Raw genomic sequence first — 26772 nt, 5'->3', positions numbered from 1 at the left:
CACTTTTTTTTCTAAAGTGAACACGATAACTCGAAGCTCATTGGCACAGAGTCACTTCACTTAGTGAAGGACGTTTTCGTCATTAAGCCCACGAATATTCCATCGGTGACGAGGCCAACGTACTCCCAACACTGGAAGGGCATCTCTGTGAATTAGGACCAACGACGAGGTCGTTTTTACCAGGGAGATTCGGGCTACATATCGGGGGCAGCGGTTCCTCCGCCTTCCTCTCGCGATGCCGAAGATGAAGCACATTTTCCGGAAGCTGCACATTGGCGGCAGCCATGAGCCGCCCCGATCGAACGACGCCGGCGGCGCGGCCACTCCCGCCCAATCGTGCGGATCGGATCATCGAGCATCCCCCTGCTGGACCTCCGGCGCGATTGCAGTGACCCCCTCTCCTTCGTCTTCGTCGTCCTCCGCTCCCTCTCCCGCTGGCGGTGGCGGCTTCGCTTCGCTTACGGCCGCCAGTGCAGGTGATGAACAAAACACCGTCACTGCCCCGTCGGTGGCGGAGACAGGGATGACGGACTTCTACACGTCGGAGGAGGAATTCCAGTATCAGCTGGCCCTGGCGATCTCCGCGTCGAACAGCGACCTCAGGGACGACCCAGATAAGGAGCAGATCCATGCGGCCACTCTCATGAGCCTCGGCCATGCACCTGCGTTGTCCGTTCGTGTTGGGGATGCCGCGGGAGCTCAGTCCAGGCGGTACTGGGTATGGATATTCTAGGGTTTTTATGTTTCTTTTGTGCGCACTTTGCCTGAGATTTTCATCTATACTTGGAGAAGAATTCTTAATCCCTTTTGTGGTTTGTGCTGATTGGCTTTAATGTACTTCGGCAAATTTTGGTATTTTTCTTTTTCGTTGACTTGTGTAAGAATTACGCGGATTTTCCGGTTTTGGGGAGTTGGGGTAGGAGTTTCTCAGCTACAGCATTTATTGGTATTTATGATTTTTAAAATTCACCTTTTTTGGTTGCATTGATCGCACAATTATGGGTCAGCGGTTGTTGGCCAGTTTGGGGGCGACGCACGGATGGTTCCTTGTATGGATGCGTGATAGTGAAAGTTCATTGTAGAAGCAGAAACTTCGTAATGCTGAAGAATCGTTTGCATGATTTTAGGAGACGAATGGAAGCAAAAATGTAGCATGAGATGTAACGTGGGCACGGGCGTATCATTTGCTTGGCCTCAGGAGAGGAATGACAATAAAATTGTGGCATGTGCGTAGTTCTGATAAAATGGATTGTGATGTATAGATCGCCTGTTTTCAGTCCATGCAAGAAAGGGAAAAGAAGAGAATGGTGAATGATAAAATGGAGAGTCAAGAAGAATAGGAAGGAGATAGAGCAATTCAGATTTATAGTTTTTTACGGCATTTCATGAGACAGAGGTGCATGCGAAATGAACTCAACCTATATGGCAGAAGTATTCTCACGGTCTGAATGGAAAGGGCGATAATAATCCTATTTATGTGTTTCAATTTGTCTTATCATCCTACATGCATTGGAACATATGGCAGGTTACATCCTCATCACTTCTGCAGGAAGACAACATGACATCTATGCCTCACATGATGTACTATGAAAAGTTGCAGTTTGGTTTGGTGGGAATTGCGGTGGCATTTGCTTGAATTTCAGAAGTCAAGATTTCTGATTGTAGAAAGAAAGCAAGATAATAATCTCTCCATGTAGTATATTTGTCACATAGATCTTATTATTTAATAAAACTTCTGATCTCATCGTCTATTCCTTGTGCACAAAAGATGAAAGTTATCAGGCAAATGGCAGTTTCTTACTTCTCCCTATTTTCTTTGTATTCCATTATGCAAAAGGGGTGAACACATCTGATAGATTAGGTCATATCAACAAATGTTCACCACGCAAGGATTAGCCTGTTTTGAAACGAAGTTTCATTAAGAAGCTCATGCAAAGCAAGGTGTATCTCCAATACCACTATAAATTTGACCTAATTAGTAAGACTTCCAATTTCCATATCCGTCATTGGGTTCTTTATTTTCTTGTGTGCTTACTGCAAAGTTTCCTATGGAGTAGTGCTACACATATGCATGGTAAATTGTTCAAGTTAATCATTTTTAAGGCATTTGCATGGTCTATTGTATGGAAAGATTGTTCTCTTTTCTTTCCCACTAAAAGGAAAAAAGTGTACAAGACTTTTATGCTAAACAAGTCAGCCTTATGTTTAGTTTCCATGATAAGTCCCGGACCTGAAACTTCACTTGATGGCTGTCTCAAGCTAAAGATTTCATATGTTTATCCAAAAGTGAGACTTTAGATATTACACTGTTTTAGCTTTTGACAATATTTAATTTATAGTATTCCAAATCTTGAAATATAAAGAACTACTTTAGTTGTTTTTGTCTTGCTCATGACTCTCTTATCACCTTCCATTTGAATAATATTGTCCTGAATCTGGTAAAATGTATTTCTCTTTGTTAACAATCCAACTATAGCACATTGAACATATGGCCATGCTAAATTGAGTAAATTGTGTTTTATTTAGTGTGATAATCATCCCCATCCTTACCATTTTATTTGCCTCTTACTTGATGCTACTGTAGACATAAAAGGATAAAATGATGATATTTTGCTATATGTGCTGCATAGCTATTGCTGTAGTTTTCATGTCCTATCTGATAAAAATTAGTTGCTGGACCCATTTGTCCTTAAAGATACCCAGGCTTTTTTGATATTCTTTATATTTTTTTGGATGTGACTTTTATTCTCTACACTGTGGTTAACAGGAATATGGGTTGCTTGACTATGAGGAGAAAGTATTGGATGGATTCTATGACATACTCAGTACCTCAGCAGAACCTGCAGGTCAAGGGAAAATGCCTTCACTTATTGACCTACAAGCCACTGTGGTTGATGCAGGGTCTGAAATTGTCATAGTTAATCGAGCCATTGATCCAGCACTAGAGGAGCTGGAACAAATTTCACGTTGTATTGCTATGGATTGTCGAGCTGCTGAAGGTGGATCTGTAAGCAGCAGGTTGGTGCAACGAATTGCTGACCTTATTGTTGAACATATGGGTGGTCCAGTTAAAGATGCAAATGATACGGTAGCCAGATGGATTGAGAATAGTAGTAAACTTCGGTCTTCTCTGCAGACAAGCTTCTTGCCTCTTGGATGCTTGAAAGTTGGCCTATCTCGACATAGATCTCTACTATTCAAGGTGAGGTTTCATTGATGCAGTTTGGTTGTCTATTGACTCTATCAGTAGTCATTTTTCTCAGTTATCTTATGCTTAGTAAAGGGCATCAAAATTGAATGAAACAAAGGATCTTGTAAATTGGGCACCAAAATCAAATTGATAGCGAAGAAGAGATATCTACTCGGGAGTGTAGGTGCAGCCAATTTTGAGCTGCCATTTCACTCCTATTATCGTGTCTATAGAGCTATTACCACAATGCAGTCCTTTAATAAATTATTTGATCGCGTTAGTGATCAATTACCTCTGCTGTTGCACTGCTGTTCTACTGAAAAACTCTGTGCATGCACCTTGGAGGATGTCAGGTACAAGGGCTCACAAACTATGACTGGTCAAGTTGATGCCTGAAGAAAAGTAATAGAATTTCCTCGTACTGCATAACTGAAACATAAGAATTAATAGTTGTTTGAACAAGGTGCTAAATGTCAGTTAAAGAAGGTATGAGAAATTCATTCATCATGGTGAAATCTGGTAAATGCACCAAAAAAATTATAGGCACAACCAAGGTGATGTGATGGTAAATGGTGATAAACCAATATTTCAAACAAATGGACAGAAAAAAATGACTTTCAGACGTTAAACTAGAATAATGTGTAAGCAATGTGGTGAAAGCTCTGTTAATATTTATACAGTTATACACCTTGACTTACCTACGGTTTAGAAATTTACTTACAATAGTTATCATTTATCAATTATCATGGTCCTAATATTGAAGTTACTTGTTTAAAATCAGTGAGTCAGCAGACCACTCTTACTCAATTCTGTATAGAACTAGAAATGATATTCAAAATTTTGTGCTTGGATTCTGTTATTCAAACTAGACTAGATCTTTGGAGTTGAAAGTACTCTCTGATTCATCAACATTTTAATAATTGTATAACTTCTTGAATATTATGTATATTTCTATATTTTGTGTTGCTGGTGCAGGTCATAGCAGATTCTGTTGGTTTTCCTTGCCGGTTGGTTAAAGGAAGCCTCTACACTGGCGTTGATGATGGTGCAGTTAACATAATCAAAGCGGAAGATGACAGGTCTTCTTCCTTGTTCAGCATTTTGTGATTTCTTGTTTCAGATTTGTTGTTAGCTGCATCTCGGATTCAACATTTTCATGCTTAAGTGGATATTCTTATCTTTTTTTGAATTTTAATATTATTTTGAATTTTGTTCATTATTTATGTATTTATGTAAGATGTTTTGTGTTTTTAAATTTTTTGACTATCTGTATCATCCTAAGAAACACAAAATTTTAGGAAGACTTTCAGAACAAACCTTCCCAGGAATCACTAGGATCAAAAAGTTCCATTAAGATGCAGAATGTATTGATGTATCTATTCTGGCCTGTTCTGGATCTGATGCACCATATTGGATTTGGTTGACTTATGCTGAACTAGCATTCAACCTCATCCAAGAGTAGCACAACTGCTGAATGATTGGGATAAGAGTTGGCACTTAGAAAATGCATAAAGTTGGGTAGGAGTGCTAAATGTAGAGAAGGAGGTTTGTCCTTTCTGGATGCCATACCCTGTCTTTTTTCTGATACACAAGTCACCTCAAGAACAAGTTAATATAGGAAAATCAAGGTGATGAATTTTTCTTCTATGCTATATAGAGAGGTTTACATAAAGTCATCTCACTTCTCTCTCTTTCAATGCATTTTTCTTTTTGCTGCAGGGAGTTTTTAGTTGATCTCATGGGAGCCCCTGGAACTCTCATTCCAGCTGATATTTTCAGTACAAAAGATCCTGCTTCAGACATGAATGGACATAAATTCCACAACTCTCCACTTCCAAAGGCCACTGAGATCCCCAGTTTTGATACGTCAACTGTAGTTTCACCGGGCAGTGAGTACAACTCAGCCAGCGGAAAATGCAATACAGAAAACAGTATTTCAGGTTGGAATAATGCTTCTGAGAAAATGGTTCTGAAATTTCCGAATTACATTTCAAGCAGTGGAGCTATCTCTACTGTCTCTGCAGGTACTGGCAAAATGTCTGATATCTTGCTTAATAAAAATCAGCTGCATGAGATCTCATTATTTTCAGCTGCAGCTTCTTTGTCTTCAAAGCCAACAACAGAGGATGTGGGAGCCTCCCTTCTTCATGATGAAGTAAAAGAGAAGCTAAATGGAACACCATATTCTCAAGAGCCTGTAGACTCGCACCAGCTTTTTGCAGATCTAAATCCTTTTCATATTATTGGCCCCAGAAAACAGAATAAAGTTAATGAGGACAAGGTTATTGATTTCCAGAGGCGCAGAGAAAATATTGCTGCTGGTCCTGGAAGACCACCGGGACCAGCTGCATGGAAACACAGGACTAATGAGGTGCCAAGGACAAAACAGCAAGAATTTGTTGAAGGTCTTTTCCCATTGAAAAACTTGGCTGTCAAAGGTTCATATTCATCTTCATCGAGCTTGTCCAATTCGTCTATTGAGGACATGACGCCAGAGTTTAAGAATGTGCATGTCTCCAAGATTTCTGGTGTTTCAAATGTGAAGTCAAATAAAGCAAACGATGTGACAGGTACATTCCCTGATATTGTCATGTTTCTCCCATATGATAGTGGCTCTTTAGTAATTGCATGGATACATTAATGTGATAGGTTATTCACTTGGGACTCTCCTGCAGGAGTGGGGAAACTTTCTTTTCTGACTGAGAGTTTTCAGAATAAAGCTGGGCAAGATAAAGAGCATGGAAATTTGATTTGTGGCAGGGAGGCCCCAAAAAATGCTGAAGTTCAAGGAAGAAATGTTTACCCTAAGAATATGAGAGCCGAGAATGAGCAAAGGCTGTGGACAAACGATGGGTCCTTCGGCTCCCAGGAGTCTTCAGCACTAACAATCCATGCTAGTTTGAGTAAGCTAGACCCGATGTTGGATGATGTAGCTGAATATGAAATTCGATGGGAAGACCTGGTTATTGGTGAACGTATTGGCTTAGGTACTGCCGTTTTTCTTTTCTCTTGACACTGAAGAGTTAGTACTGAAGGTCTATGGTCTGAACCTGGTTCCATGCATGTCTAAGACCTTAAGTTGACGCTGTGCTGCTTTATATTGGCGTTTTTCTGTTTCCTTTGGTAGCAGATATGCACTGCATATAATTTTCAGTCAACCATAGGTCAACTTTTGTTTGTAAGGTTGAAGATCATTCTTGGGTGGATGTGCATATGTTATATGTTTACTTCTGGTAATCATCAGGTTCACCTATCTGAAGCAAGCATGCTATCTTTACAAGCTTGTCGATTTTCAGTTAGTGCTATGTTTACGTTCATCTGTCCAGTGGATTTATGTATGATCAATTGTTGTACAATGTGCATGGTGCTCGTCGTGGATGATTAACAATTTGAAGTGCATGTGATCGAAGGATAAAATGTTATTTGTGCCCAATTTTTCATGGCTTTTAACCTTCTTGGTTACAGTCCTTTTTATTTTAGAGGCTCAAATATATGATGCATGATTTTTATTTGCAGGTTCATATGGAGAAGTTTATCATGCTGATTGGAATGGCACAGTAAGTACATTTTCTTTATTGACTCTCTTGTACAGGCTTTTTCCTTCATTATTCTAGTTTTTAGTGTTCTTACTGGGAAATGAAGCTTTTTAGTACACCTCAAACGTACATTTTTCATGTATCATTTTCATGAGCAACCCATGTCTTAAGTGTCTTATGGTGATGACTTCAAATGTTAGGAAGTAGCAGTAAAGAAATTCTTGGATCAGGAATTCTCTGGGGATGCATTGCAGGAATTCAAAACTGAAGTAAGTCCTAGTATGTGTGGCTGTTTGCTCGGTTCTGATTATATTTTACAGAAAATGCTTAAGCTTCTCATTTGCAAAAGGCATAATAGGCCTGAAATCGTTTTTTCAGGTCAAAATCATGCGCCGGCTGCGGCATCCAAATGTTGTTCTTTTTATGGGTGCAGTCACTCGTCCTCCTCACCTTTCCATTGTCACAGAGTTCCTTCCTAGGTAAATTCGTTCACTTCCCCTCATAAATGACATGTCCTTGGTAATATCTCTTGATATGAAATTGAGAGATGATATAAGCCAGAAAGTGACAATTATTTTCTTTTTTCTTTTTTAACCCAATTCTCAATTAGAACTTTTATCATTTTTTTTAATCATTACTATGAGTAGTTGATTGTCCATTACATGATAACCATTGAGAGATGACATGGTTGATTTTATTGATTCAAAATTTTAAGCATATTGACTTTGATATTAGTGTTACTCCTGAGAATGGTTCTTGAAAGGATTTCGCATAACTTAACCCTGCTGCCTTCAAATCTAGGAAGGTGTGTGCCTGTGGAAATCTGATGCCAGGGCTCATGGTATAGTTGCAGATGCTGGTGTTATTTGAATAGTATCATAATTTTACGTCTAAATTATCCTGAAATAATATTACAAGGGAACATTTTGGTCTTCTCAAACTAATTTATGTGCTTTTTGATATGTTGTTTTCTTAGTTTTTGCTATCTTCTAATATTTTTGAAATTTATATACTAAGATTTTCCAAGATTTATCAAAAGCCCATATTATTGTGGGTCTCCCTTTTTTCTTTTTTACTCTGCTTATGTTGTATTGGCATGGTACTTTTTTTTTTTCTACAGAGGGAGCTTGTACAAGATTCTACATCGTCCTAACTGTCAGATAGATGAGAAACGTAGAATAAGAATGGCTCTCGATGTGGTCGGTATTGGCCTCTTAATTTTTTCACCTTCCTCTTTATGTGACCCAGTTTACAATTTCTTAGTTCTTATCTACACCAAATTTCTGTTGAACAGGCGAAAGGAATGAATTGCTTGCATAGCAGTGTACCGACAATAGTCCACCGTGACCTCAAATCACCAAATTTGCTTGTTGACAAAAACTGGAATGTTAAGGTACTGCGAGTAGCTTGTTCCTGTCCGAAGCTTATTGGTTCATCGTTGTTTTTACGACATTTCCATTTGATTCCTTGTATTTACCATACACCGGTCCTGCTATAGTTGAATAATGCCATGCCATACAAGAATTTTGGCCATAAGCTTGCATTTGCATTGCAAAATGCAAAGCCTTGGGTCATGGAACAACTGCCTTCTTATTTTAGCACAGCGTACATCGGAAGTTCACTGCTTACTGTTTTGCAGGTGTGTGATTTTGGCCTTTCTCGCATGAAGCATCACACATTTTTATCTTCCAAGTCTACTGCTGGAACTGTAAGAGCTAAAGCACATAAAGCAACAATTGTTGTCTGTCAAAGTCATGGATGCGACTGATTCCGGGAAAAATATCTTATATAAATAATGTTTGTTGTGATGTTCAGCCAGAGTGGATGGCACCTGAAGTTCTGCGCAATGAACCATCCAACGAAAAGTGAGTTTAAAGTTTAGTTTTCCTTCCCAAAATATATGTATCTTGGTGTTTTACTTGACTTTCTTTTATTTATAATTTATTACGTAGTTTATAAAAATCTCAGTTTATTGCGTGGAATTTTTTTTGGTAAATTGGGAAAACTGTTAGGCAGGATCAAAGGTACCACAGTTGGACCTGGTGCATGTTAGATAATGAATATGGTGGAAAGTTCATATTGTGAAAGACATTTATTCTTCTTTTGTCTTTTTTTTTTAATAGTCTCGATGCCTTGGGATTGAGCAGAAAATGTTCTTTTTCTGATCACTAACTCCTGGATTTTGATCAGGTGCGATGTTTATAGCTTTGGTGTCATACTGTGGGAGCTTGCAACTTTGAAAATGCCATGGAGGGGTATGAACCCAATGCAAGTGGTTGGTGCTGTTGGATTCCAGAATCGTCGCCTTGAGATTCCCAAGGAAGTTGATCCCTTAGTCGCCAGGATAATCTGGGAATGCTGGCAAACGTAAGCATCCTGTCTTCATTTGAATTTTTAAGATTCGATACACCATGGACTTCACAAAAGCGTTTCATAATTATCTTGCGAGAACTGGGGATGAAAATTTTTATACGGGAACGGAATTGATCAAATATGAATTCATGGGTTCAGGACTTGATTAAACTCATGCTCTCGAGCCTCTTAATATCTGGTTATCCTTCGAATATATAAATTTTCTATACAAATTTTAGACGTTCACCTGGAAATTGGAGAGAGTTTCTATTAGTATTATGCGGTGCATTATGCTAATTGAAGAAAGTTCCTATCATAAATTTCTCTTTTCCATGTTTTCTGGTAGACTACTTTGTTTACGATTGCATTATCCATGGCTTTCTCTTTTCTCTTTTCTGCTATTGTTTAAGTTCTCATATGCTTGAGTGAAACCAGATTCAAAATGTTCGTAAGGTTGAATGTGAACTCTAAGCTAATAAGCTGCTACTTAGAACGGTAAGCAGAAAAATTGATGTTATTACAGTTTGTTGATTACTTTCACTCTCAATGCAGCGATCAAAATCTGCGCCCATCATTTGCTCAGCTCACAGCAGCCCTTAAGCCCTTGCAACAACTTGTTGCGACTAATAATCAAGATTCGCAGAGCGCCCACCTGCCTCAGGAGGTTGTTGCAAACTCTGCTCCGAGTTTTTAAAAGAAACAAAATGTTTCAGGTGATTTTGTAGAGTGAAGATTGAGAAGTGAGCTCATGGCCGTGTGCGTTCACAAGGAATTCTTGTGGGGCAGCAGTGGCAAAATGCTACTGTGGTCTTGTACAGGGGATAGTGTTCGTCAAGGGGAGTAAATTTGTAAATTGTTTATGAAATTACAGGTGAATAGCAAATATACTCCATCTCCCCATCAACCGATGTAATTTCTCTATTTTGGAACTTGGAAGCCTTTCCAGATCTCATTGGATACACGATTCTTTTCAACTGCTTTCCAATGTAAAAAGATGAAAAAGATACCTATAGATGCAGGTGCAGTCTTTTTCTTTTCTTTCCTTTGAATATTGTAATAAAGCCGAATCGGCATGTCTCCATTAAGTTTATCTTAATTGACCACCGGGCATTTAACTCTTGGCATCCCTTGGTGACAAGTCTTTGAAGTAATCCCTTGGCTCCTGCATTAGCGCAAGAGACAAAGCAATGCAACTTCCTTGTTACCATGAAATTTAGCGTGGGAAACATATATAGCTATCCCTTGCAACGTCGGGCATGCAGGCCAATTACTGAAAGTATTGAAGAAGAATTTAATTTTTGGTGACAATAGAGACATCCGAAACTGCTACAGGTGGTGTGTAGATGGTGAAAAGGAAAAGCTTAAAGGGCGTTCAAGTTGAAAACGATGATCAAGTTTCAACATTGTCATCATGTTGCGAGGTTTTTTTGTGGTATTGCTAATGGTAATATTTGGTGGTCTCAATTAAAAACCAGTCGATCATGATTGATGTTTTTCTTTAATATATTTTTTTAGTGTAAAATAGAAGACGTTGAAAGAAAAATTTTCAAGCATAATCATGCTTTTGCTCCTTTGTTTCTTAAGTTGTAGTTTTATTGATTATACATTAACAGTAACAATGACATAGTAGCTGCTTTCTACCGTACGAATTCTTCAGTCTACATGTAAAATGTAGACAGTCCTTGATTTCTAACCTTAAACTTAGATCGGTATGGTTGAATTACTTGGAGGCCAAAATCTCCATGGTGAAAACGCGTGCTCAAGGACCTGGAGGTGGCTCAAAATTGAAACCAGCCATTCCAATCGTTAAAGATAAACGTCAGAAAAATATCAGAATAAGGGGTCAAGTCATGATTCAGGCCCAAATCTACCCACATCTCAGTCCCGTAGTGCTACCAAGATCAGATGCGCCTTTTAGGATAAATTAAGATATAGAGACAACATTTTGCGGGTGGAAACATCTGTTGGAATCAGCAGTTCAGGAACTAAATATTTAAAAACCAACTCGAACAAATAATTTCCTCACAAAAAATTTTAGGAGGTGAATATTTCCCTCAATCAACTGTTATTCTACAAGTTCAGCTTTCAACGACACATTGTGGGGAATATGATTTTTTCGGTGAAGTCTTCTGTGAGCACGATTGCGCCTTTTTGGTGAAGGGCTAATAGTTTCAGAGCTCCCACTGTCAGTTCCTGGAAACCCGAGAATGTAGTCCAGAGGGTTCGGAACAAAATCCTCTGACGTTTTCTGTTACACAAACAGTTTGGCATTTAGAACCATAGATATAATTCTTCGAGTTGTAGACTTGGGAAAAGGCAGGGTGAGAAGTAACCAAATAAAAAATTGCGGTAAGCAGACCTCTCTGTAATTTTTCCAACACATCCCCCTCAGGAAACAGAATTTTTAGGTTCTAAAGTTCTACCTTTTCCAAGATATAGATGGTATAAAACATTTTTCTTAAAATGGAGAACGTTTCAAAGGTTTCTTTTTTTCTCTAGAAAAAATGGACGAAATTTCAACCTATCAGCGGTTTCAGATTGAAATTGTTATTATCTATTAATTAGTGCTTTCAGTTAGTACTTACTGGTACCTCCTTTGGCGTGTAACTCTCAGATGAGCTCTCCAGTTCATTGCTGTCATCATGCTTGGAGTTGGTTTTCTCAAAAGTTCCTTCTTCATCCTCACGAGGTTTGTGGGTGTTAGTGTCTCCAAAGAAGTGGCGCTGACGCCACCTAGATAATGGCTTTTCGGGATTAGCATCATTGAATACCCTTTCAGAATAGAAATGCTTCTTCACAAGCTGCATTCTCCAAGGATCATCCTGATACTTGGTCAGTATTCTGCAGCAAAGTTACCGTGGCACGATTCAGAAAGACACTCTCTATCTCCACACCCAACACTTATCAAAATTGAAAAAGAGAGATGATATACAGCTTCGCAAGCTCTCGCTGCATGCGACTTCCCTCTAAGGCAAGAATTTGATCTAGGCATGAATTAAGGGACCTATCAAATCTCCACATGCCAAAAAGAATAGCAGCACCTACAGTAATATGGCGAACGTTTAGCTGTTTGCTAGGCATGAGAGCAACGACACTGACAGTGACTGAACAACCCAGAAACATGAAAATCATGGACATTAGTGAACATCATCTTTAAGCTCTCCCTCTCCCTCTCCTTATGCACTTACACAAATAAGAAAAAGAAAAAAAATGGAAATTGTGCTCGGGCAATCCTTTCAAATTTGAAGCTTAGAGACCAGCAAGAGCAGATAAAAAAACTAAGAGTTAACGTAGAGAGAAGATTTAGAAAAGCCAAAGATGAGCAAGGGTCTTTTGGTGATTTTGATATGTTCAAGAACTTTGTCTCACATGTTCATGGTGCTCTTGATGCCTATTCAGCTGCAAGCACTAAATTTTCAACATAGACACCTCTTATGATTAGGATGTAGGTCGATCAGTGTCCTAATAAACAAGACAAGATGAATGAGATCAGGATCCGCTCAGACGAAGTCCACTGCCTCTAAGCTACACCTAGTTCATCCAGTTTAATAACTACACTCTACAGCAACACAATATCTGTCCAAATTACATGATGACGATCATTTTATGCTGGAATCAGAAAAATGTTTTAGCTTAGCCGATATAGCTAAGCAACATAAACAGTATCTATCGAACTAGGATGACGGTCATCACTTTCTATTGGATTGAGAAAAAATGATTATGACATTCCTTCGGTTCAGTTAAACCTGCTAAACATGGTTAGTGTCACATAATTTTCTGACGATACACTGGCTATGGCTCATTAATGTTTCAAACAGAATTAGGCTTGTGCAGTTGGTTTTCTGCTGCTACCAATGGCTGATTTTCTGCTACTAAGGAGAAGATTGAAAAAAGTATTATTTTTCTACGTTCAAATTTTCAACGACATCCAATTTGCAGGGTGAGAGCACTCTGCACTCAGAGCAGGGTGCATTTGATCCTCATAGTTCTATGAGCTATGCAGGTGCCAAGCAAAATGCACCAAAACTTGACCATGCTGACAAAATGTTGATTGCATCTATGCTCATTCACACTTAGTACGATGACTAAATTCATGATTCAAGTGGAAGCATCTTTTGCCTGTTTCTCATCACAGGGAAGAACATTGCTCTTCCACAATCCTGCTAATAAAAACATTACGAGTTGTTTGACATGTAATATGCAGGTCGGAATAATCCCTAGGACCCTAACCTAATTGAAATGGCAAAAGCCTGTTGGTGCAGCGTTACCGTTTGCACCCTGGACTTGCGTACACTGAATTCCATGGTAATTGCATAGAGAACTGTCCGGTGTTTCTTTGCTTTTAAGCTTCAAATTTACATGTTTGCACAGTGCATTACCTATACGCATACACAAATTTATGAGTGTATATGCTCTTGAGAATGTGAAGCTACATTTATATACTTGAAAAAAGAAAGGAAAGATAAACTGCATTGAACAAGATCAAACACAAGGGAAGAAAGAAGGGAAAAAAAAGCTTTGAACGTTAGCATCTGTTTCTATATAAGCGATTTCTAGGCATCTAATGGAAAAGTTGCATGTATGTTCGCATACCTGATGACATAGGAGCAAAAAAACCATAAAAAAAAACATGACAAAGAATGTGAGTGCTGACAACATGGGAGATCCAAAAAAGACCTACGTTCTACTGCATCATGATGAACTAAGTCAACTGAAAATTTTCATTAAAAGAACTGAAGGAACTAATATGAAGCTTCAAACAAATGCAATAGTAACTCCAAATGATGGATCTGATGCAGGCTGTGAAACATGAGAAACTGATGCATTGTTCCTTTTCCATTGTTCACCCTATGGTTATTCTGTTTCCTTTTGCTGTCAGTAACAAGAATTCCCGAAAACATTAACCAGTTGCAACCATAAGAAAATTTGGATCTCAGTGGAATAAGTGTTATCTTGCCATGACAGCAATTGAGGAAAGATTTTCATTTTTGTGACAGGATGATAGGTTATAAAAAAATGATGAGGCAAGCACTACCATTGGAAGTTTTGTCTTCAAAAAAATTGAAGCCAATAAAAATTGCAACTATCCACCCAATATAACATTACTGGAGTAAAACAAGCAAAAAGTTAGCCAATTACCTCCAGATAGATTAAAGCGATGCGCATAGGCAAGCCTCCTCGTTGCTGCCAAATCAAAACAACACATCTTTAAAACACGCAGAGAAAAATTGCATTAACTCAAGGAATACTATGAAAAGAATCTGGTACAAAACCAAGACGTAAGTGGGCATGGTGCGCTGACACACACAGAGAGTTTGAATTACATTACGTGATCTAATCCACCATAACATGGAACATTTTAAGTAAATAAGTAAATAAACCGATCATATTTTCAATCACCTGTCCAGGTGATACCAGAAACAAGACAGGCACTAAATGTGAAGTCCCTCACTGCCCTTGCCTTGCAACTTCGAAGCACATGCTCCTCATCTTGTGTTAATTTCTCCTAGAAATACGACAGTAACACCAGTCACAATGCAAGTCCATGCAGATTGTTGAAGATATACCGTGTTAGTATTCAACGACGTACAAAAACATTCACCGAAAACCTAATGCAAGGCACCAAACTGTTGATTTCATCTACTATACTACACAACCCAAGAGTCCATTACTTCTACCTCTTCCACCGGCAGTCGCGTCTAGATGACTACCAACTAAAAATGAAACAGAGGACCTATTTTGTAAGAAAATACAACAGAAGAATCTGATAATACTACCAAATACAACAATGGTGGCGCAGAAAGCATGAAATCATCAAACTCTAAGCTCTTCTTCTCCTCCCTCTCATCTTCGTGAAACAACAAAAACACCGTTATCGAATTATCAACCACGCCATCAACATGCCAATCTCCTTAAAAGATAACCTTCCGCACGAATGTTTTCTCAAAAGGCTACTTCTCCCCTTTACAACAAGATCATCTGAACTTCAAAAGCTTCAACCATTGGCTCGACAAAGAACAAGCAAACTAACCACCCCGAGCATTTCGAAAGGATCGATAAGTTTCAACCCCAATCTTAAGCAAGTAGCGGATATAAACAATCGGAGAGCCCGGAAGAGCCAATTACCCGTTGCAATGTTGCAGCAACTGTGACGAAGAAAGACTAGCTATTACTTCGTACAACATATTCTTCAAAATGTAATCCGAATCGCAGGAAGCCGTAGGGTTTCCGTAGGAGAACTATTCCTAAGATGATCGGAAATGGTAACTGAAATTTTGCCCAAAGAAAGCAGTAAAGTTAGCCAAGAAATAAGAAAGAAAGAGTGGAACTAGAACCTTGCTTGATCTGAGGATCTGCTCGAGCTCCACCAGTGTATCCCCCATACTTCGCACGACCAAACCAGTCTAACCAGAACCCCAGAGAGAGAGAGAGAGAGAGAGAAAGAAACCGGTGCGCAACAGCGATGGTGGAAAAGGACAACGAAGAGTAAAAATGTGAAAATAACGGGAGCCGATTATAAAGTACAAATTTTTATGTCTCGTCCGATAGTTTGATAAAAACCGAAGCGTCTGATAGTGGACTATATAATATGCCCGCGCAACGAGGCGATAAAATCACGATATTTGGTTTAAGCGGCAATATCACGGTCACGGTAAATATATCGTCAGAAAAGGAGCGATTTATTGGTGACGGCGGTGGCCCACCATATCCTTTTAACGGTGGGCGAATCACGTGATATGAGCCAAATTACGTTCTTAAAAGCATCTAAGATCTTCGCCATCCATTTCATGGATGGAAGGTCGATAATATTGCTTCCTTTTGGTTGCCTCTCTCGTGTTGTATCCTTTGCAAATGTCACGTGCCAACCAAAGCTCCATTCATTTTCTTATGGATCGGATATTTGATTACTGATTTGTATTTGAAACCATTTAGTTGGAACCCACGAAGAAGTTTAGATCTAATTGCTTACTTTAACAAGGTAAAAGTAAATATTTCATCAGAATTTGTATGGAGAAATTCTCTCAGAGCATAATGTTTGATGCAATGCATTGAGCTGTTCCACCTAATGCAATGCATCGGGCGATCGTGTTTTGATGGTTCTTAATATATTTATAAAGCTATTTTGATATTAAAAAATGATTCAGAAATCAAGTTGTTTTTATGAAAAATGTTGTTTTTTTTTTCAGTTATCAAAATATTGATGCTATGAAAGTCATTCCTTTTTTCTTATTATAAAAACACTATTAAAACTCCAAAAGTGATCAACTTAATATACATGTTGCATCAACTTATCTTTAAGATCATATTGTAAGGTTATTTTCAACAAAAAAACACTTTAAATATGAACCTGACCTATGGATTTAAGGTCCGACTCTCTCCTTCCGAACTAAAGTCAAAACATTTTGGCAATGTAAATAGCTAAAATAAGGATTTAAAGTATGAACTTTAAGCCTAACCTAAATTTTACCTTGAATCTTTTCTCACATCAACAAAAACATGTACCTCATATCTATGCGACCCATCCTTGATCATTTATGACTAAGCATTTTTATTCTATTTGCTATTACCATAAACTTGTGTATCTCATGAAGGTAACTACCATCTTTAAGAAGTTCTTTTTTTTTTGGAGTTTAGATGGCAAAATACCAACCTACTACCTAAGAATAGAGGTAGTGAAAAACAAGTTGTTTAATGTCAAAGAGTAACCACTTTGGAACGCACACCTTCTCACCCTTAAGTTTGTTGACCCAAACTTTCTAGTTTTAGCTACCAATTCACCAATACGATATTTATCATATTTTTAGTGAGCAGAATGAACATTTCATCCTATTGTGCAGAAAAGAGCCGAAGATGTCTTGTTCAAGGGTTTACTTTCGATGCATCTAGGTGCCACCCCTGTCGTGATTTAACTTGCATATTGGTGGCCCCCATTTGCAGCACAAAAACTTAACATACTGAGAATTTAAAAGGGATACCAGCCGCCCACTAACCTTCACCCCAACAGTTGCACCAACCCCGTCTTTATAGGCAATTACATTATAAGGAAAAAATTGGTAAGAGGAGAAAGGGAGGAATCTTGGAGATCCAAAAGGGAAAAACCAAAAAAAAGAAAAAAGCTTGGTCGGTGAAGTTGGTTTTGAAGAAAAGAATGAGATTCCCCACGCACACCAAGCAAAAGTAGCATGGAAACGAAACAAGTTTTGCAAAAAATAGCATAGGATAAACGAAGAAAACTTGGTCTCTGCTTTCATTTTTAAAGAAGCATTTGATTTGATGGGCTTAAAAATTTCTGAGGTGAAACTTCTTTTTGGAAAACAATATTTATATGGTTTAAGGGTCACCGAACGATTCGACGATTAAGATGAATTGCTAGTGAACCGGCGATACTTACAATAAAATTAATTTTGTTAGTAAAACTTTTGAAAACATGTAAAAATACATTTAATAATTAACAACATGATGTTCTTAAATCGGCCACAGAATCAAACCGGTCTGCCATATTCAACAAAAGGGCGGATAAAATATGGTCCTAACTTTATCTCCTTTTTAACAAGTGCGTGTGCGATTCGAACTCATCTTTTCTTATGGACATTGAGAAGTGCAAGGTCATCGTTCCACCAAACAATGGTTCTTGTGTTTAAAGGCAGCAATCTTTTCTAATGAAAAGAGAAACCACTTATTATCATTAGCATGACCTATTTCAACACTTTATCGGAAAATTCAGTTCTTGGTTGGTGGTTTTGAGTGAGCAGGATGACATCCTACCAAAATTTTTTCATAAGAAAAACCTAATTATAGTTTTTAAATTCTTAAAAGGCCGAAATATCATTTTTCAAAATTTCTACGTAAGATAAATAATTTTGTTTTTATACTTATACGTAAATCTTTCTTTCGCTCCTTAATTAACCAACCAAACACAGGAATAACCCCCATTCCCTTCCTCTTCCTCCATCCAAACATAACTTTAACAATATGCTCCCCACAAGTAAAAGCTACTTTTCACAAATTTTTTCTCTTTTTCTCGTTTTATATATATATATATATATATATATATATATATATATATATATATATATATATATATATATATATATATATATATATAGAGAGAGAGAGAGAGAGAGAGAGAGAGAGAGAGAGAGAGAGAGAGAGAGAGAGAGCTGAAAGAACTTTTAAAATGAAACACATTCAAGAGAGTTAGATGAGGAAAACACCAAGATTTGTAGATCTTGGACCACTTTGGTAAGGGACAAAAAGCCATACCTCTAAAATGCTTGTTAAAGAATATTTTGAAGAAAATATAAGCATACTAATATATTTATATTGCCACTTATTTCAACAAGTTCATGATGTAAGGATGCACTTTAATGAATACATTAACAAAGCAAAATCAAATGTATGGTGACTTGAAACCTGGGGTGAGATCCCTTAACTATGCTTTTCCAAAGTTAAACATAAGAAAATCGGATTTTCCAAGAAGCAAGTTCCGATAAAGTTACTGAGGCGATTCTTTTGAAGCTACTGGGGCTCAGAAAGTCGTGGTCCAAACCACATTTCGAGACCTGAATCGGGTCAAAATCAGGAACCGGAAGGTTGAGACTTAAAAATCCATATCCGCACCCATTTAACTGGAAAAGGACGTGCACATGGGTGAATTATTGCCTTGAGAGAGAACTTCTACGGCAACGCGTCTCGCTCCACCCGTGCACGTCTCCCAATGTAAATACAGGTTCAATTTGGTTCCCATGTGGATCTTTATTTGGATCCGGAGTTGGATTTGGGTATACCGGTTCAATTTCAGATGCCCAACATTAAACCCATCACGATTGGACATGATATCTAAAATAAATCTAGAACTGATTAGAACTTTAGTTCAAGGTTTTGGCTTGTTTCCGAACTTATGTAGATTTCTCATATATTCATCAAATCAATTCTGGTGTCAAATCTAAAGTAGTAATACATCGCAGCGACCACAATATTTAAACCTAAACTCCTTTGAATGTGAGTGGCCTTACCAGCCCAGCCCTACGCTCTAGTCTTCCCATTCAAAATGGATTAGATCCAAGGTGGTACTTTGACTAATCCAAATCCAATTTATTTACATCGCTTTCTTAAATCCACGTATAAAGTTCAAAATGGTTTCGATCCAATGTGGTAATTTAGCCAATCCAAAAAATCCCATTCATTTACATCGTTTTCTTAAAATCTTTTTTTTTTCACTGGTGCAAGAAAAAGGCATTTAATGCTTATATTGCAGATGTGAATTTTACGACGTGTCAACTTGTGAATTAAACATGGTTACGTTCCATACATGTTACGATAAAATAACCTTTTTTAAGGACCGGGACACTTAATGGAGCTTTGCCTCCTTCTTCCCGTCCCCTTTTTTGAGATGCTTGCTTTTTCTTCCAACATTGTTAATATAAAATTTTTTATATGATAGCATATCTCATCATTAAAGATGTAAGAAGATTAGAATAAGATTTAGGGACGTCAACGAATTCGATTTAGATCGAATATACTTTTAATTTTATATTGTTCATACATTTATATATTTTTATTTAAAATTTAATTTAAATACGAATAAAAAAAAGTCATATCTAAATTGAATCCGAATCTAAAATTTGAACTAAATTGTAAAAACATATTTTCCTAACAATAAATTTCATTCAAATCGTAGAATCTAAATGTGATCGAATGTCAAATCTTAAATCTTATTTCTCGATTCAACTGAATATGATTCAAATCAAATATGCTAACGTTTCTAAATAAGATTATTTAAAATCAAATAATTAAATTTAAAGATAAAATAACAATCAATTAATATTTAAAACTGAATTTTGGCATACCTTAAATTTAGATCAGAAACGTTTTCTAAAAAAAAAAAAAAGCATGTTTCACAAATGGATTTGGCCGGACGCCTTTTTGCAAGTCTAAGCCAAACTCGTCAGCCTAACAAAGGACCTGGAGACGTTGTGACACGCGTTAGATTTTGGTAGGTAAGGGGACCTTGACGGTGTCAACCCAGATCCAATATCCAATTGGGTATCGAGACCCAGACCCGGTCACTAGAAAGCTCCATTCGCTTGAGTAATCATTTTCCTGCGGCAATATGTTTGATTAGGGCGAGGGTAGCTTTGTCATTTAGGCATGAGACTTACGCACAACCGAACTTCCACGGGAGCAACCGGCAGTAGCCGGTCGGTCTCCGCGACGACCGCCACTTCAGCACCAAGCCTCACCGTCACGTGTCGAGTCCGATGAAGGGGCCCACCTGATATTTTAGAGCCGCGCTGCCCTCTTCTGGGTCAGACTGTTTCAAGAAAATTATGTGGATTTAACAAGTTGGTTGAATCCCCTTCACGCTAAGATTACTATTTTATCCTCGATCTTACGCGAAAGCTACGCCGCTGCCCCATCAAACCTATCCATACGAAACAAGCCGATGGAGGTCACAACAGCAGCGAAATGACCAAAGTAGCCCTAGACGGAAAGGACAAATGATATGAACGGCATCTCTTCTCTTGCGCTGGTTCGCATTTCCACTTTTTGAAAAGCGAACTGCACCATTGGGAAAAGCGGACATCATTAACTCCAAGCCTTTTTCCTGTAAATGACAAAGAAGTCCTCCCCTCTTCCCATCAAGGACGAAAAGGACGCTCTTCGTTTGAAATTCTTTGACATCCCAATGCCCAAGGTTTTTGAAGTTTGAACTTGAATTTTCATTCTATAATTTCATATAATTTCATGAACGACTGAACAAGCTAAAATTAGGGAGGTTTTTTTTTAAAAAAAAACTTTTTTTGTAAAAATTAATTTTTTATTTAGTTTTAAAAGACACATTCAAAACCTCCTTGTTAAATAGGAAGGTTTTTTACCATTTGCACGAAAAGTATTAATCCTACCACTAGAAAAAGTCTCGAAATCTCCTCATTTTCTTGCTTTTGAGGTCTTAAACTAGGTCGGTATCAGTAATAACAACTATGGTTTTTTACTTTTCTCAAATTTAACTTAAATGTTCAATTCCTACAAAAGTTACTACTCAAAATACTTGTGGAAATTAAAGTTGATAAACGCCTCAAATATTCTCGATTACATTAATTTTTTTTGCCTCCTATTACAATAACTGATGAGAAAAGAAAGATCAAGGGGGTCCAATTAAAGAACTTGGTTCAATATTGACCTGTCGCGGATGCCTCAATGGTCTTGTCGTTGCAGACTACATGTCAGTCAATTTTCAATATCAAGTAAGCAAAATAAGAAAAAGAAAGAAAGAAGGAAACCTTGTTTGGTTAGATTAATACAAGTGGAGTTGAACTTGACTCACAAATCTTTATCAACCACTATCGATGGATGTGATGTGGATTGAATAATGTCATCGATAATGAGGTGTGCCCCCAACTAGGAAAAAAATAATATGAAACGTAGTTGGGACTAATCTAAAGCATTTTAGCGACAAAATTATGAAAAGGTGCCTCATGTTCTCAACTTTAGAAAGAAAATTTCAAAGAGACTTGTATTGAAAGAAGAATAGATAATTCTTGATGTGGAATGACAAAACATGCATCCTTTAAATGAAAAAATGTATTTACTTTGTCCAAAAAGGAGTAGTCCGTCATGATTTCATGTAAAAATATTAACTACTCATGGGTGACGATTTGAAAACTGTCCTCAAAAGTTGAGTGCTTATTCATTACTTTTAAGGGTCATTTATTATTTTTCTAAACATTAGGTGCTTCTTGGCAATTCTTTCTATTTTAACTTCATACATTGACAACCTTGTCTTACTACTTGTTTATCAATGGTGATTTTTTAATGAAAGTCACTCATCATTACTTAGGTTCTTAGATTCTCTTAATCCCCTGACTTTTTATTTTCAAATCAAACACAAAAACAATTATACAGTCAAATTAGACGGATCAACGTAATTTTATCTTGAAAAAAAGTAGTTTCTCGAAGGATCAAACTTTTTAGTGTCGACTTTTTTCATGATAAACTTAATGTTTTAAATTTTATTATGCCATCAAACGGGACCTAAGAAATGATCTGAATTGATAAAAATTATGCTAGTTTTACAAAAAAACAGCAAAAGTGAGTCGCGCTCGTGCCTAATCTTACCAAAAGACAATCTTATTTTTGATAAGATCAAGTTTACGGACTACACAACTTTTAACACCATATTTGTAACTAAAAGAGAAGATATTTAATTGGTAAATGAATTTGTGAGCTGCTTAATACTGTCGGATGGGTAAGATTATTTTTGTATTAACAATAGTTCATGATTAACAAATAATTTATAATTTTTACAATAATTTTTAAAGTTTTATCCAAGAAGCAATATAGTATGGGATGAACAGAAGATTTTGTCAAGGATGACAAATAATAGATAAATAATTCGCTTTTGAGGTCAGCACGTTTCCGTTGCTTGGGTCGAAGCGAGGATGATTACTTCCACAGAGAGGGCATTTTCGTCATATTAGAAAATAATGGCAACCAGCATTCATATTGAGCGACAAGGGTGATTCGGTAATTTACGAAGAGAAGGTGGGGGAGTGGGAGGAGCGAAGAACCATAATTGCGGTGCGGGCCCACAATTTTTGATTCTTTGAAGGGTGGCAGCTCCGATAGTGTTCCCTTCCATATTTAAATTCAGTTTTTTGGCTCCCTTCACGTCCGCGTGAATCTGGTGCTGCTTCGTCTCTTCATTTTTCCTTTTTCCTCCCCCCCCCTTCTCTCCCATCCTCATCTCTCTCTCTCTGTCTCTCTTCCTGGGACGGAGCTTCCGCGCCAAGTAGAAGCGAAATCCGTCTGAAGTAACGACTTCTTCCTTGCGGAATAGCGACGATATCTCGTGAACCTTCACTTCCTTGCACGCTGTACGAAACTCCGGCGGATTTTTGGGGGATTTCCCGATCTCGCGGCGTTTCTTTGTGGAAAGCGGTGTAGAGTTGATTTTTCTTCTGCATCGACGTTTATCGGAGCATTCTCAGCTCGGATCTGAGAAATTACCGGAAGATTTTGTGTTTCTGGTGTTTAGCGCGTGAATCGAGAGAGACGGAGTTGAATCTGCATGATTGGTGGAGGTTTTTGGGAGATCGATCTGGAAGGTCTAGAGAAAGAGGGGCGTAGAGGGTTGGATTGTTTCTCTGTGAGCAGATCTGGAAGGTTTGAGTCGAAAGGTTAGTGTTTAAACATGAGTGGTGAAGATTTAGGGATCCTTTTTTTTTTTCTGGATTCAGTGGTCGGCTTCTCGTGTAGCATGAACAATATAGTTTTTTTGGATCTAACTTTTTTGAGAATACCTGAATTTTGTTTGTTGATTGGATGTGAACGGTTTTGATGCATTTCTTACTTCTTAGTATTTGACCAACGGATGCTTGGAGTTTTGAGAGACTTGTATGTGAAAATTTAGCTCGCTTTGCGGTTTATTTCTGCGCTATTTGTGGAAGATTGCAGAAATTATTATCTCTTGAGGCGTCTCCGAAACTCTTTTTTGGCTACTATGGAGAATATTGCCTGCTTATTGAGAAATAATCGGAAATAGTCTCGCTTTTTCCCCTTTTTGTGGTTAATCCTTCCTTTTTAGCAAAAGTTTTCCCTATTTAGTTAGCTTGTTCAATCTTTTGTGTCTGTATCACTATATTGAGTCTCTAGACCAGTACTTATATTTTTTTCCAAGATCGTCAGCGAAAAATATTTTTTTGTTGATTATTTGGTGATATCATTCTTCGGCTACGCTGCTCCGTTTATATCATGGCATGTTCGTTGAAGAGTTTGTTGTAATCAACTTATTCTGATGCTTTCTTAACTGCAAATGCTATTTTCTTTCTTTTTTCTTAGGAAAAAAAAACTAGTCTTTTGGTGGAGGGTGCTTTATTGAAGAAAATGTTATCATGATTTGGTTTCTGCGATCGTGTTCGTCATCACTCTTTATGGGCCATTTAGGTCGCACTAATTTTTAGCCTTTGTGGTGGAACGTCTCTTTGTCTCTCTAACCTCCTCCCCCTTGTATAGTGACAGAATGACCCGTTTCACTTTTCATATTACTGCAGAGAAAATATCGTGTTCGACGGGCTTCTTCTGTCCAAGGTAACGGACTCGCTTTGAGGGTTTTCTCCGAAGTTGCAAAGCGTTTTTGGCACATGAAAATCTACGTGTTGTTCAGCAGACCCAGACTAAAAAGGGGATCGGATGGGTTCAGGGTCTTCAGACTTGTAAGCTAGTCAGAGAAGTCAGCTTTTTATCCGCATCCCTCGTTTCGGGTTGCAATTCTTGCAATTGGGTGCTTTAACTCAGATGACCAGTGTTGCATAGATTTTCCTTGCGAAGGCACAGATATTTAATTTAATTCAGATCGTGTATTTGCAAGCTTGAAGCGTTTGCGTCAATGGAAACTCTTGTTCTCTTAGATCAGCAACAATATGTCCGTCAGCAGGAGACACATAACCAGAATCCTGTAAATTGCCGAAGTTCGCAGTCAAGAACGGGCATTTTCCCTCCTCCATTCGCTTTCACAAGTGGTGGTTATTATGGTACAGATCAGGTCAGATATGGTGCAACGGAAACGTCCCACCAGTCTACGCGTTCTCGTGGAACTGATAGATCATCCAAGAACAAAAAAATCAAAGGCAGTAGGCGTAGCAGCCCGATTCCAATCGCATGTAAAAACAAGCATGGCATCGATGATCTTTCTTTTGCCCTCGGAGGGACTGACTTTTTCTCTGCTTCGCCACGTTCAGAGCGCTGGGCTGGTCCAACATACTCTAACTCTCCGCCTCCAAGTTCACTTCCCATACCAAAGTTTTCACTTCGGCAGAAACGCAGTGTCTCTCTGGAGTTACCTGGTCCGGAACGTGAATTCTCAAGGGCACCCGTCGTGAAATCTGCCCCTCCTTCCCCTTCTAGAGATCCTCATTTTTCATCGTCCGGTCGTGCCTTTTCTCTGGATGCTGCTTCTGCAACCAAAGATTTGAGGCGTATTCTCCATCTTGATCTTCAGGATAACTAAATCATGAGGGGAATTCCATTAGTTCTGTAAATAAGCTCCACCTAGTGACATGAGTAGATTCTTCCTTGTTGTTGTTGTCTTTAGGATGTACATAGGTGGGAATAATGAATTTCAATTAGTGGCTTTTAGTTGGGTTACCTAGTTCAAGCCAAACTTTAGTATTACGGTTCCTTGTTTTGCTAATTTGTTCTAGGTTGTCTGAAGAGTAAGATAGTGAAATATCAGGTCATGTATTAGTAGATACTGTCTTCTAGTTCCGTTGCTAATTTTACTTGACTTTTCAAGTAGATTACTGAAGTTTCTGTATATCTCGTCCCTTTGCTTGGCTTGACTTGTTTCTTCGTCTTCTTCTGTCTCTAGTCTTTCTTTCCACTAGCAACTATAAGCGTTTTCTTTTTTCCTCCCTCTTGGCTTCATTCTGCTTCCCAAGCTTCAACCATCTACGCTTGGGAATGCTTTACCAAACTTATTCTATCGCATACCCAAGCTTCTTCTTCGTTGTTCTCTATCAGAGGCATTTAGTAGCAGCATGTCTTTCCTACGCTTTCCCGCATTTTTGGAAGGGGAAGCTGGGAGCGGCTCTGCCTACTTTGACATGCTTCATGACCTTTGCATCATCTCCTTCCTTTCACACTTGATCTGTCGAGGTCTCTCGATTTCCTTTTTAGGTGTAATGGCTGTCGAATTGTTAGTTGGACTCGGGTAGACTTTACGTGGTTAGATGCCCACCAGAACGGCTCTGCGTGCTTTTGACATGCATTGCGCCATGACCTTTGCATCGTCTCTTTTTCTTGTTCTGTGTAGATTTCTGTCTCCTGTCTAGGTGTAGCGGCTGTCGAAAGGTTTGTTTGATCTAGTAGTGTTACGTGGTTAGATGCCGCATGCAGCCTGAAGCTCCATTTTCTGATGAGGTAATTTCTTCACTTACAGGTCTTTTCTTTCAGTTTTATCTTTTTATATATAAATACATTCACACACACACACACCTGCAATGATCAGATTCCTCATTTTGCTTTTGTAATGAAACAGATTCTGAAATTGGGGACTCAGTCAATCAATCTTCCCTGACCGAACGCCGCGGCTCTTCTGCGCTTCGGAAGCATGCTTGCAGTTGTTTGCTAAGAATTTGCCTGCGCTTGTTCTAATTTCTCGTATAGCTAGGGAGCGTAGGATCAGTAGCTCGTTGAGGCAAATATTAGAAAGAATGGAAAAAGGAGGTAGGATTATGGTTGATCTTTTTCTTGGTGTTCGTGGTTCGGTGGAATGTTCAAGAACTTATGTTGAAATTTTCTTTTAAATAGGCTTAATGTAGAGATTGATCCGCTTTTGTTGTTATCCTTTAGATTGCGTTAATACGACGTTTGGTTATTTGAAAGCTTTACGCCTCTTTTGAGCTCCTATCATTATGATTTTTTGCAATTAGAAAAAGCCTGGGAAGAAAAAAATGTCTTGTCTGGCAGATAACTTGCGATGCTTGCTTTTCATAGCTCCTCGTCTTGTCTTGGGATCCAAAATTAAAGTTAGGCAATCATCATGCCCTTTTGGTACGTGGTTTGACCATCAAGCCAAGTTTTTGTATAAAAGTGATTTATTGCGAAACCAGGTACGAAAGACACTATAAACAACTGGGACCAATCGCTTGAGTTGGTGATTCCAGTGGAGCAGTTGTATTTTCTCTCTCTTTT

The 26772-nt window shown here is 38.2% G+C and overlaps 2 protein-coding genes and 2 long non-coding RNA genes across 9 annotated transcripts; 3 read left to right on the top strand and 1 right to left on the bottom strand.

Annotated features, from left to right (window-relative positions):
• Positions 1 to 218: 218 nt before the first annotated feature.
• On the top strand, positions 219 to 10193 carry LOC116252731 (serine/threonine-protein kinase EDR1-like). Of its 5 annotated transcripts, none has more exons than XM_031627249.2 (15): positions 219 to 718; positions 2768 to 3202; positions 4166 to 4269; positions 4910 to 5130; positions 5287 to 5760; positions 5866 to 6177; positions 6707 to 6747; positions 6927 to 6995; positions 7105 to 7205; positions 7847 to 7925; positions 8021 to 8119; positions 8366 to 8434; positions 8542 to 8591; positions 8917 to 9093; positions 9631 to 10193. In XM_031627249.2, the coding sequence occupies exons 1-15, from the start codon at positions 236 to 238 to the stop codon at positions 9770 to 9772; spliced, it is 2856 nt and encodes a 951-aa protein (XP_031483109.1). In that variant the 5' UTR covers positions 219 to 235; the 3' UTR covers positions 9773 to 10193. The 5 variants fall into 5 exon arrangements, with proteins under 5 accessions (XP_031483109.1, XP_031483101.1, XP_031483092.1 ...); XM_031627241.2 differs by having other exon boundaries at positions 5281 to 5760; XM_031627232.2 differs by having other exon boundaries at positions 5215 to 5760.
• Positions 10194 to 10932: 739 nt separating this feature from the next.
• On the bottom strand, positions 10933 to 15533 carry LOC116252755 (uncharacterized). 2 transcript variants are annotated; one of them, XM_031627261.2, is made up of 6 exons: positions 15414 to 15533; positions 14479 to 14584; positions 14218 to 14262; positions 12011 to 12119; positions 11664 to 11919; positions 10933 to 11326 (listed from the first exon to the last, which is right to left on the bottom strand). In XM_031627261.2, exons 1-6 carry the CDS (start codon positions 15459 to 15461, stop codon positions 11144 to 11146), a joined length of 747 nt encoding a protein of 248 aa, XP_031483121.1. In that variant the 5' UTR covers positions 15462 to 15533; the 3' UTR covers positions 10933 to 11143. The 2 variants fall into 2 exon arrangements, with proteins under 2 accessions (XP_031483121.1, XP_031483130.1); XM_031627270.2 differs by having other exon boundaries at positions 11670 to 11919.
• A 7174-nt stretch (positions 15534 to 22707) lies between these two features.
• LOC116259459 (uncharacterized) lies at positions 22708 to 24487 on the top strand. Its single transcript, XR_004173939.2, has 2 exons — positions 22708 to 23258; positions 24132 to 24487. It is a non-coding gene; the product is annotated as an uncharacterized LOC116259459 (long non-coding RNA).
• A 599-nt stretch (positions 24488 to 25086) lies between these two features.
• On the top strand, positions 25087 to 26422 carry LOC116259466 (uncharacterized). Its single transcript, XR_004173942.2, has 2 exons — positions 25087 to 25998; positions 26117 to 26422. It is a non-coding gene; the product is annotated as an uncharacterized LOC116259466 (long non-coding RNA).
• Positions 26423 to 26772: the final 350 nt, after the last annotated feature.

The sequence above is a fragment of the Nymphaea colorata genome, chromosome 1 (assembly GCF_008831285.2).
Source record: "Nymphaea colorata isolate Beijing-Zhang1983 chromosome 1, ASM883128v2, whole genome shotgun sequence".
NCBI lineage: Eukaryota > Viridiplantae > Streptophyta > Magnoliopsida > Nymphaeales > Nymphaeaceae > Nymphaea > Nymphaea colorata.
This window is presented reverse-complemented; position numbering and strand designations above follow the sequence as displayed.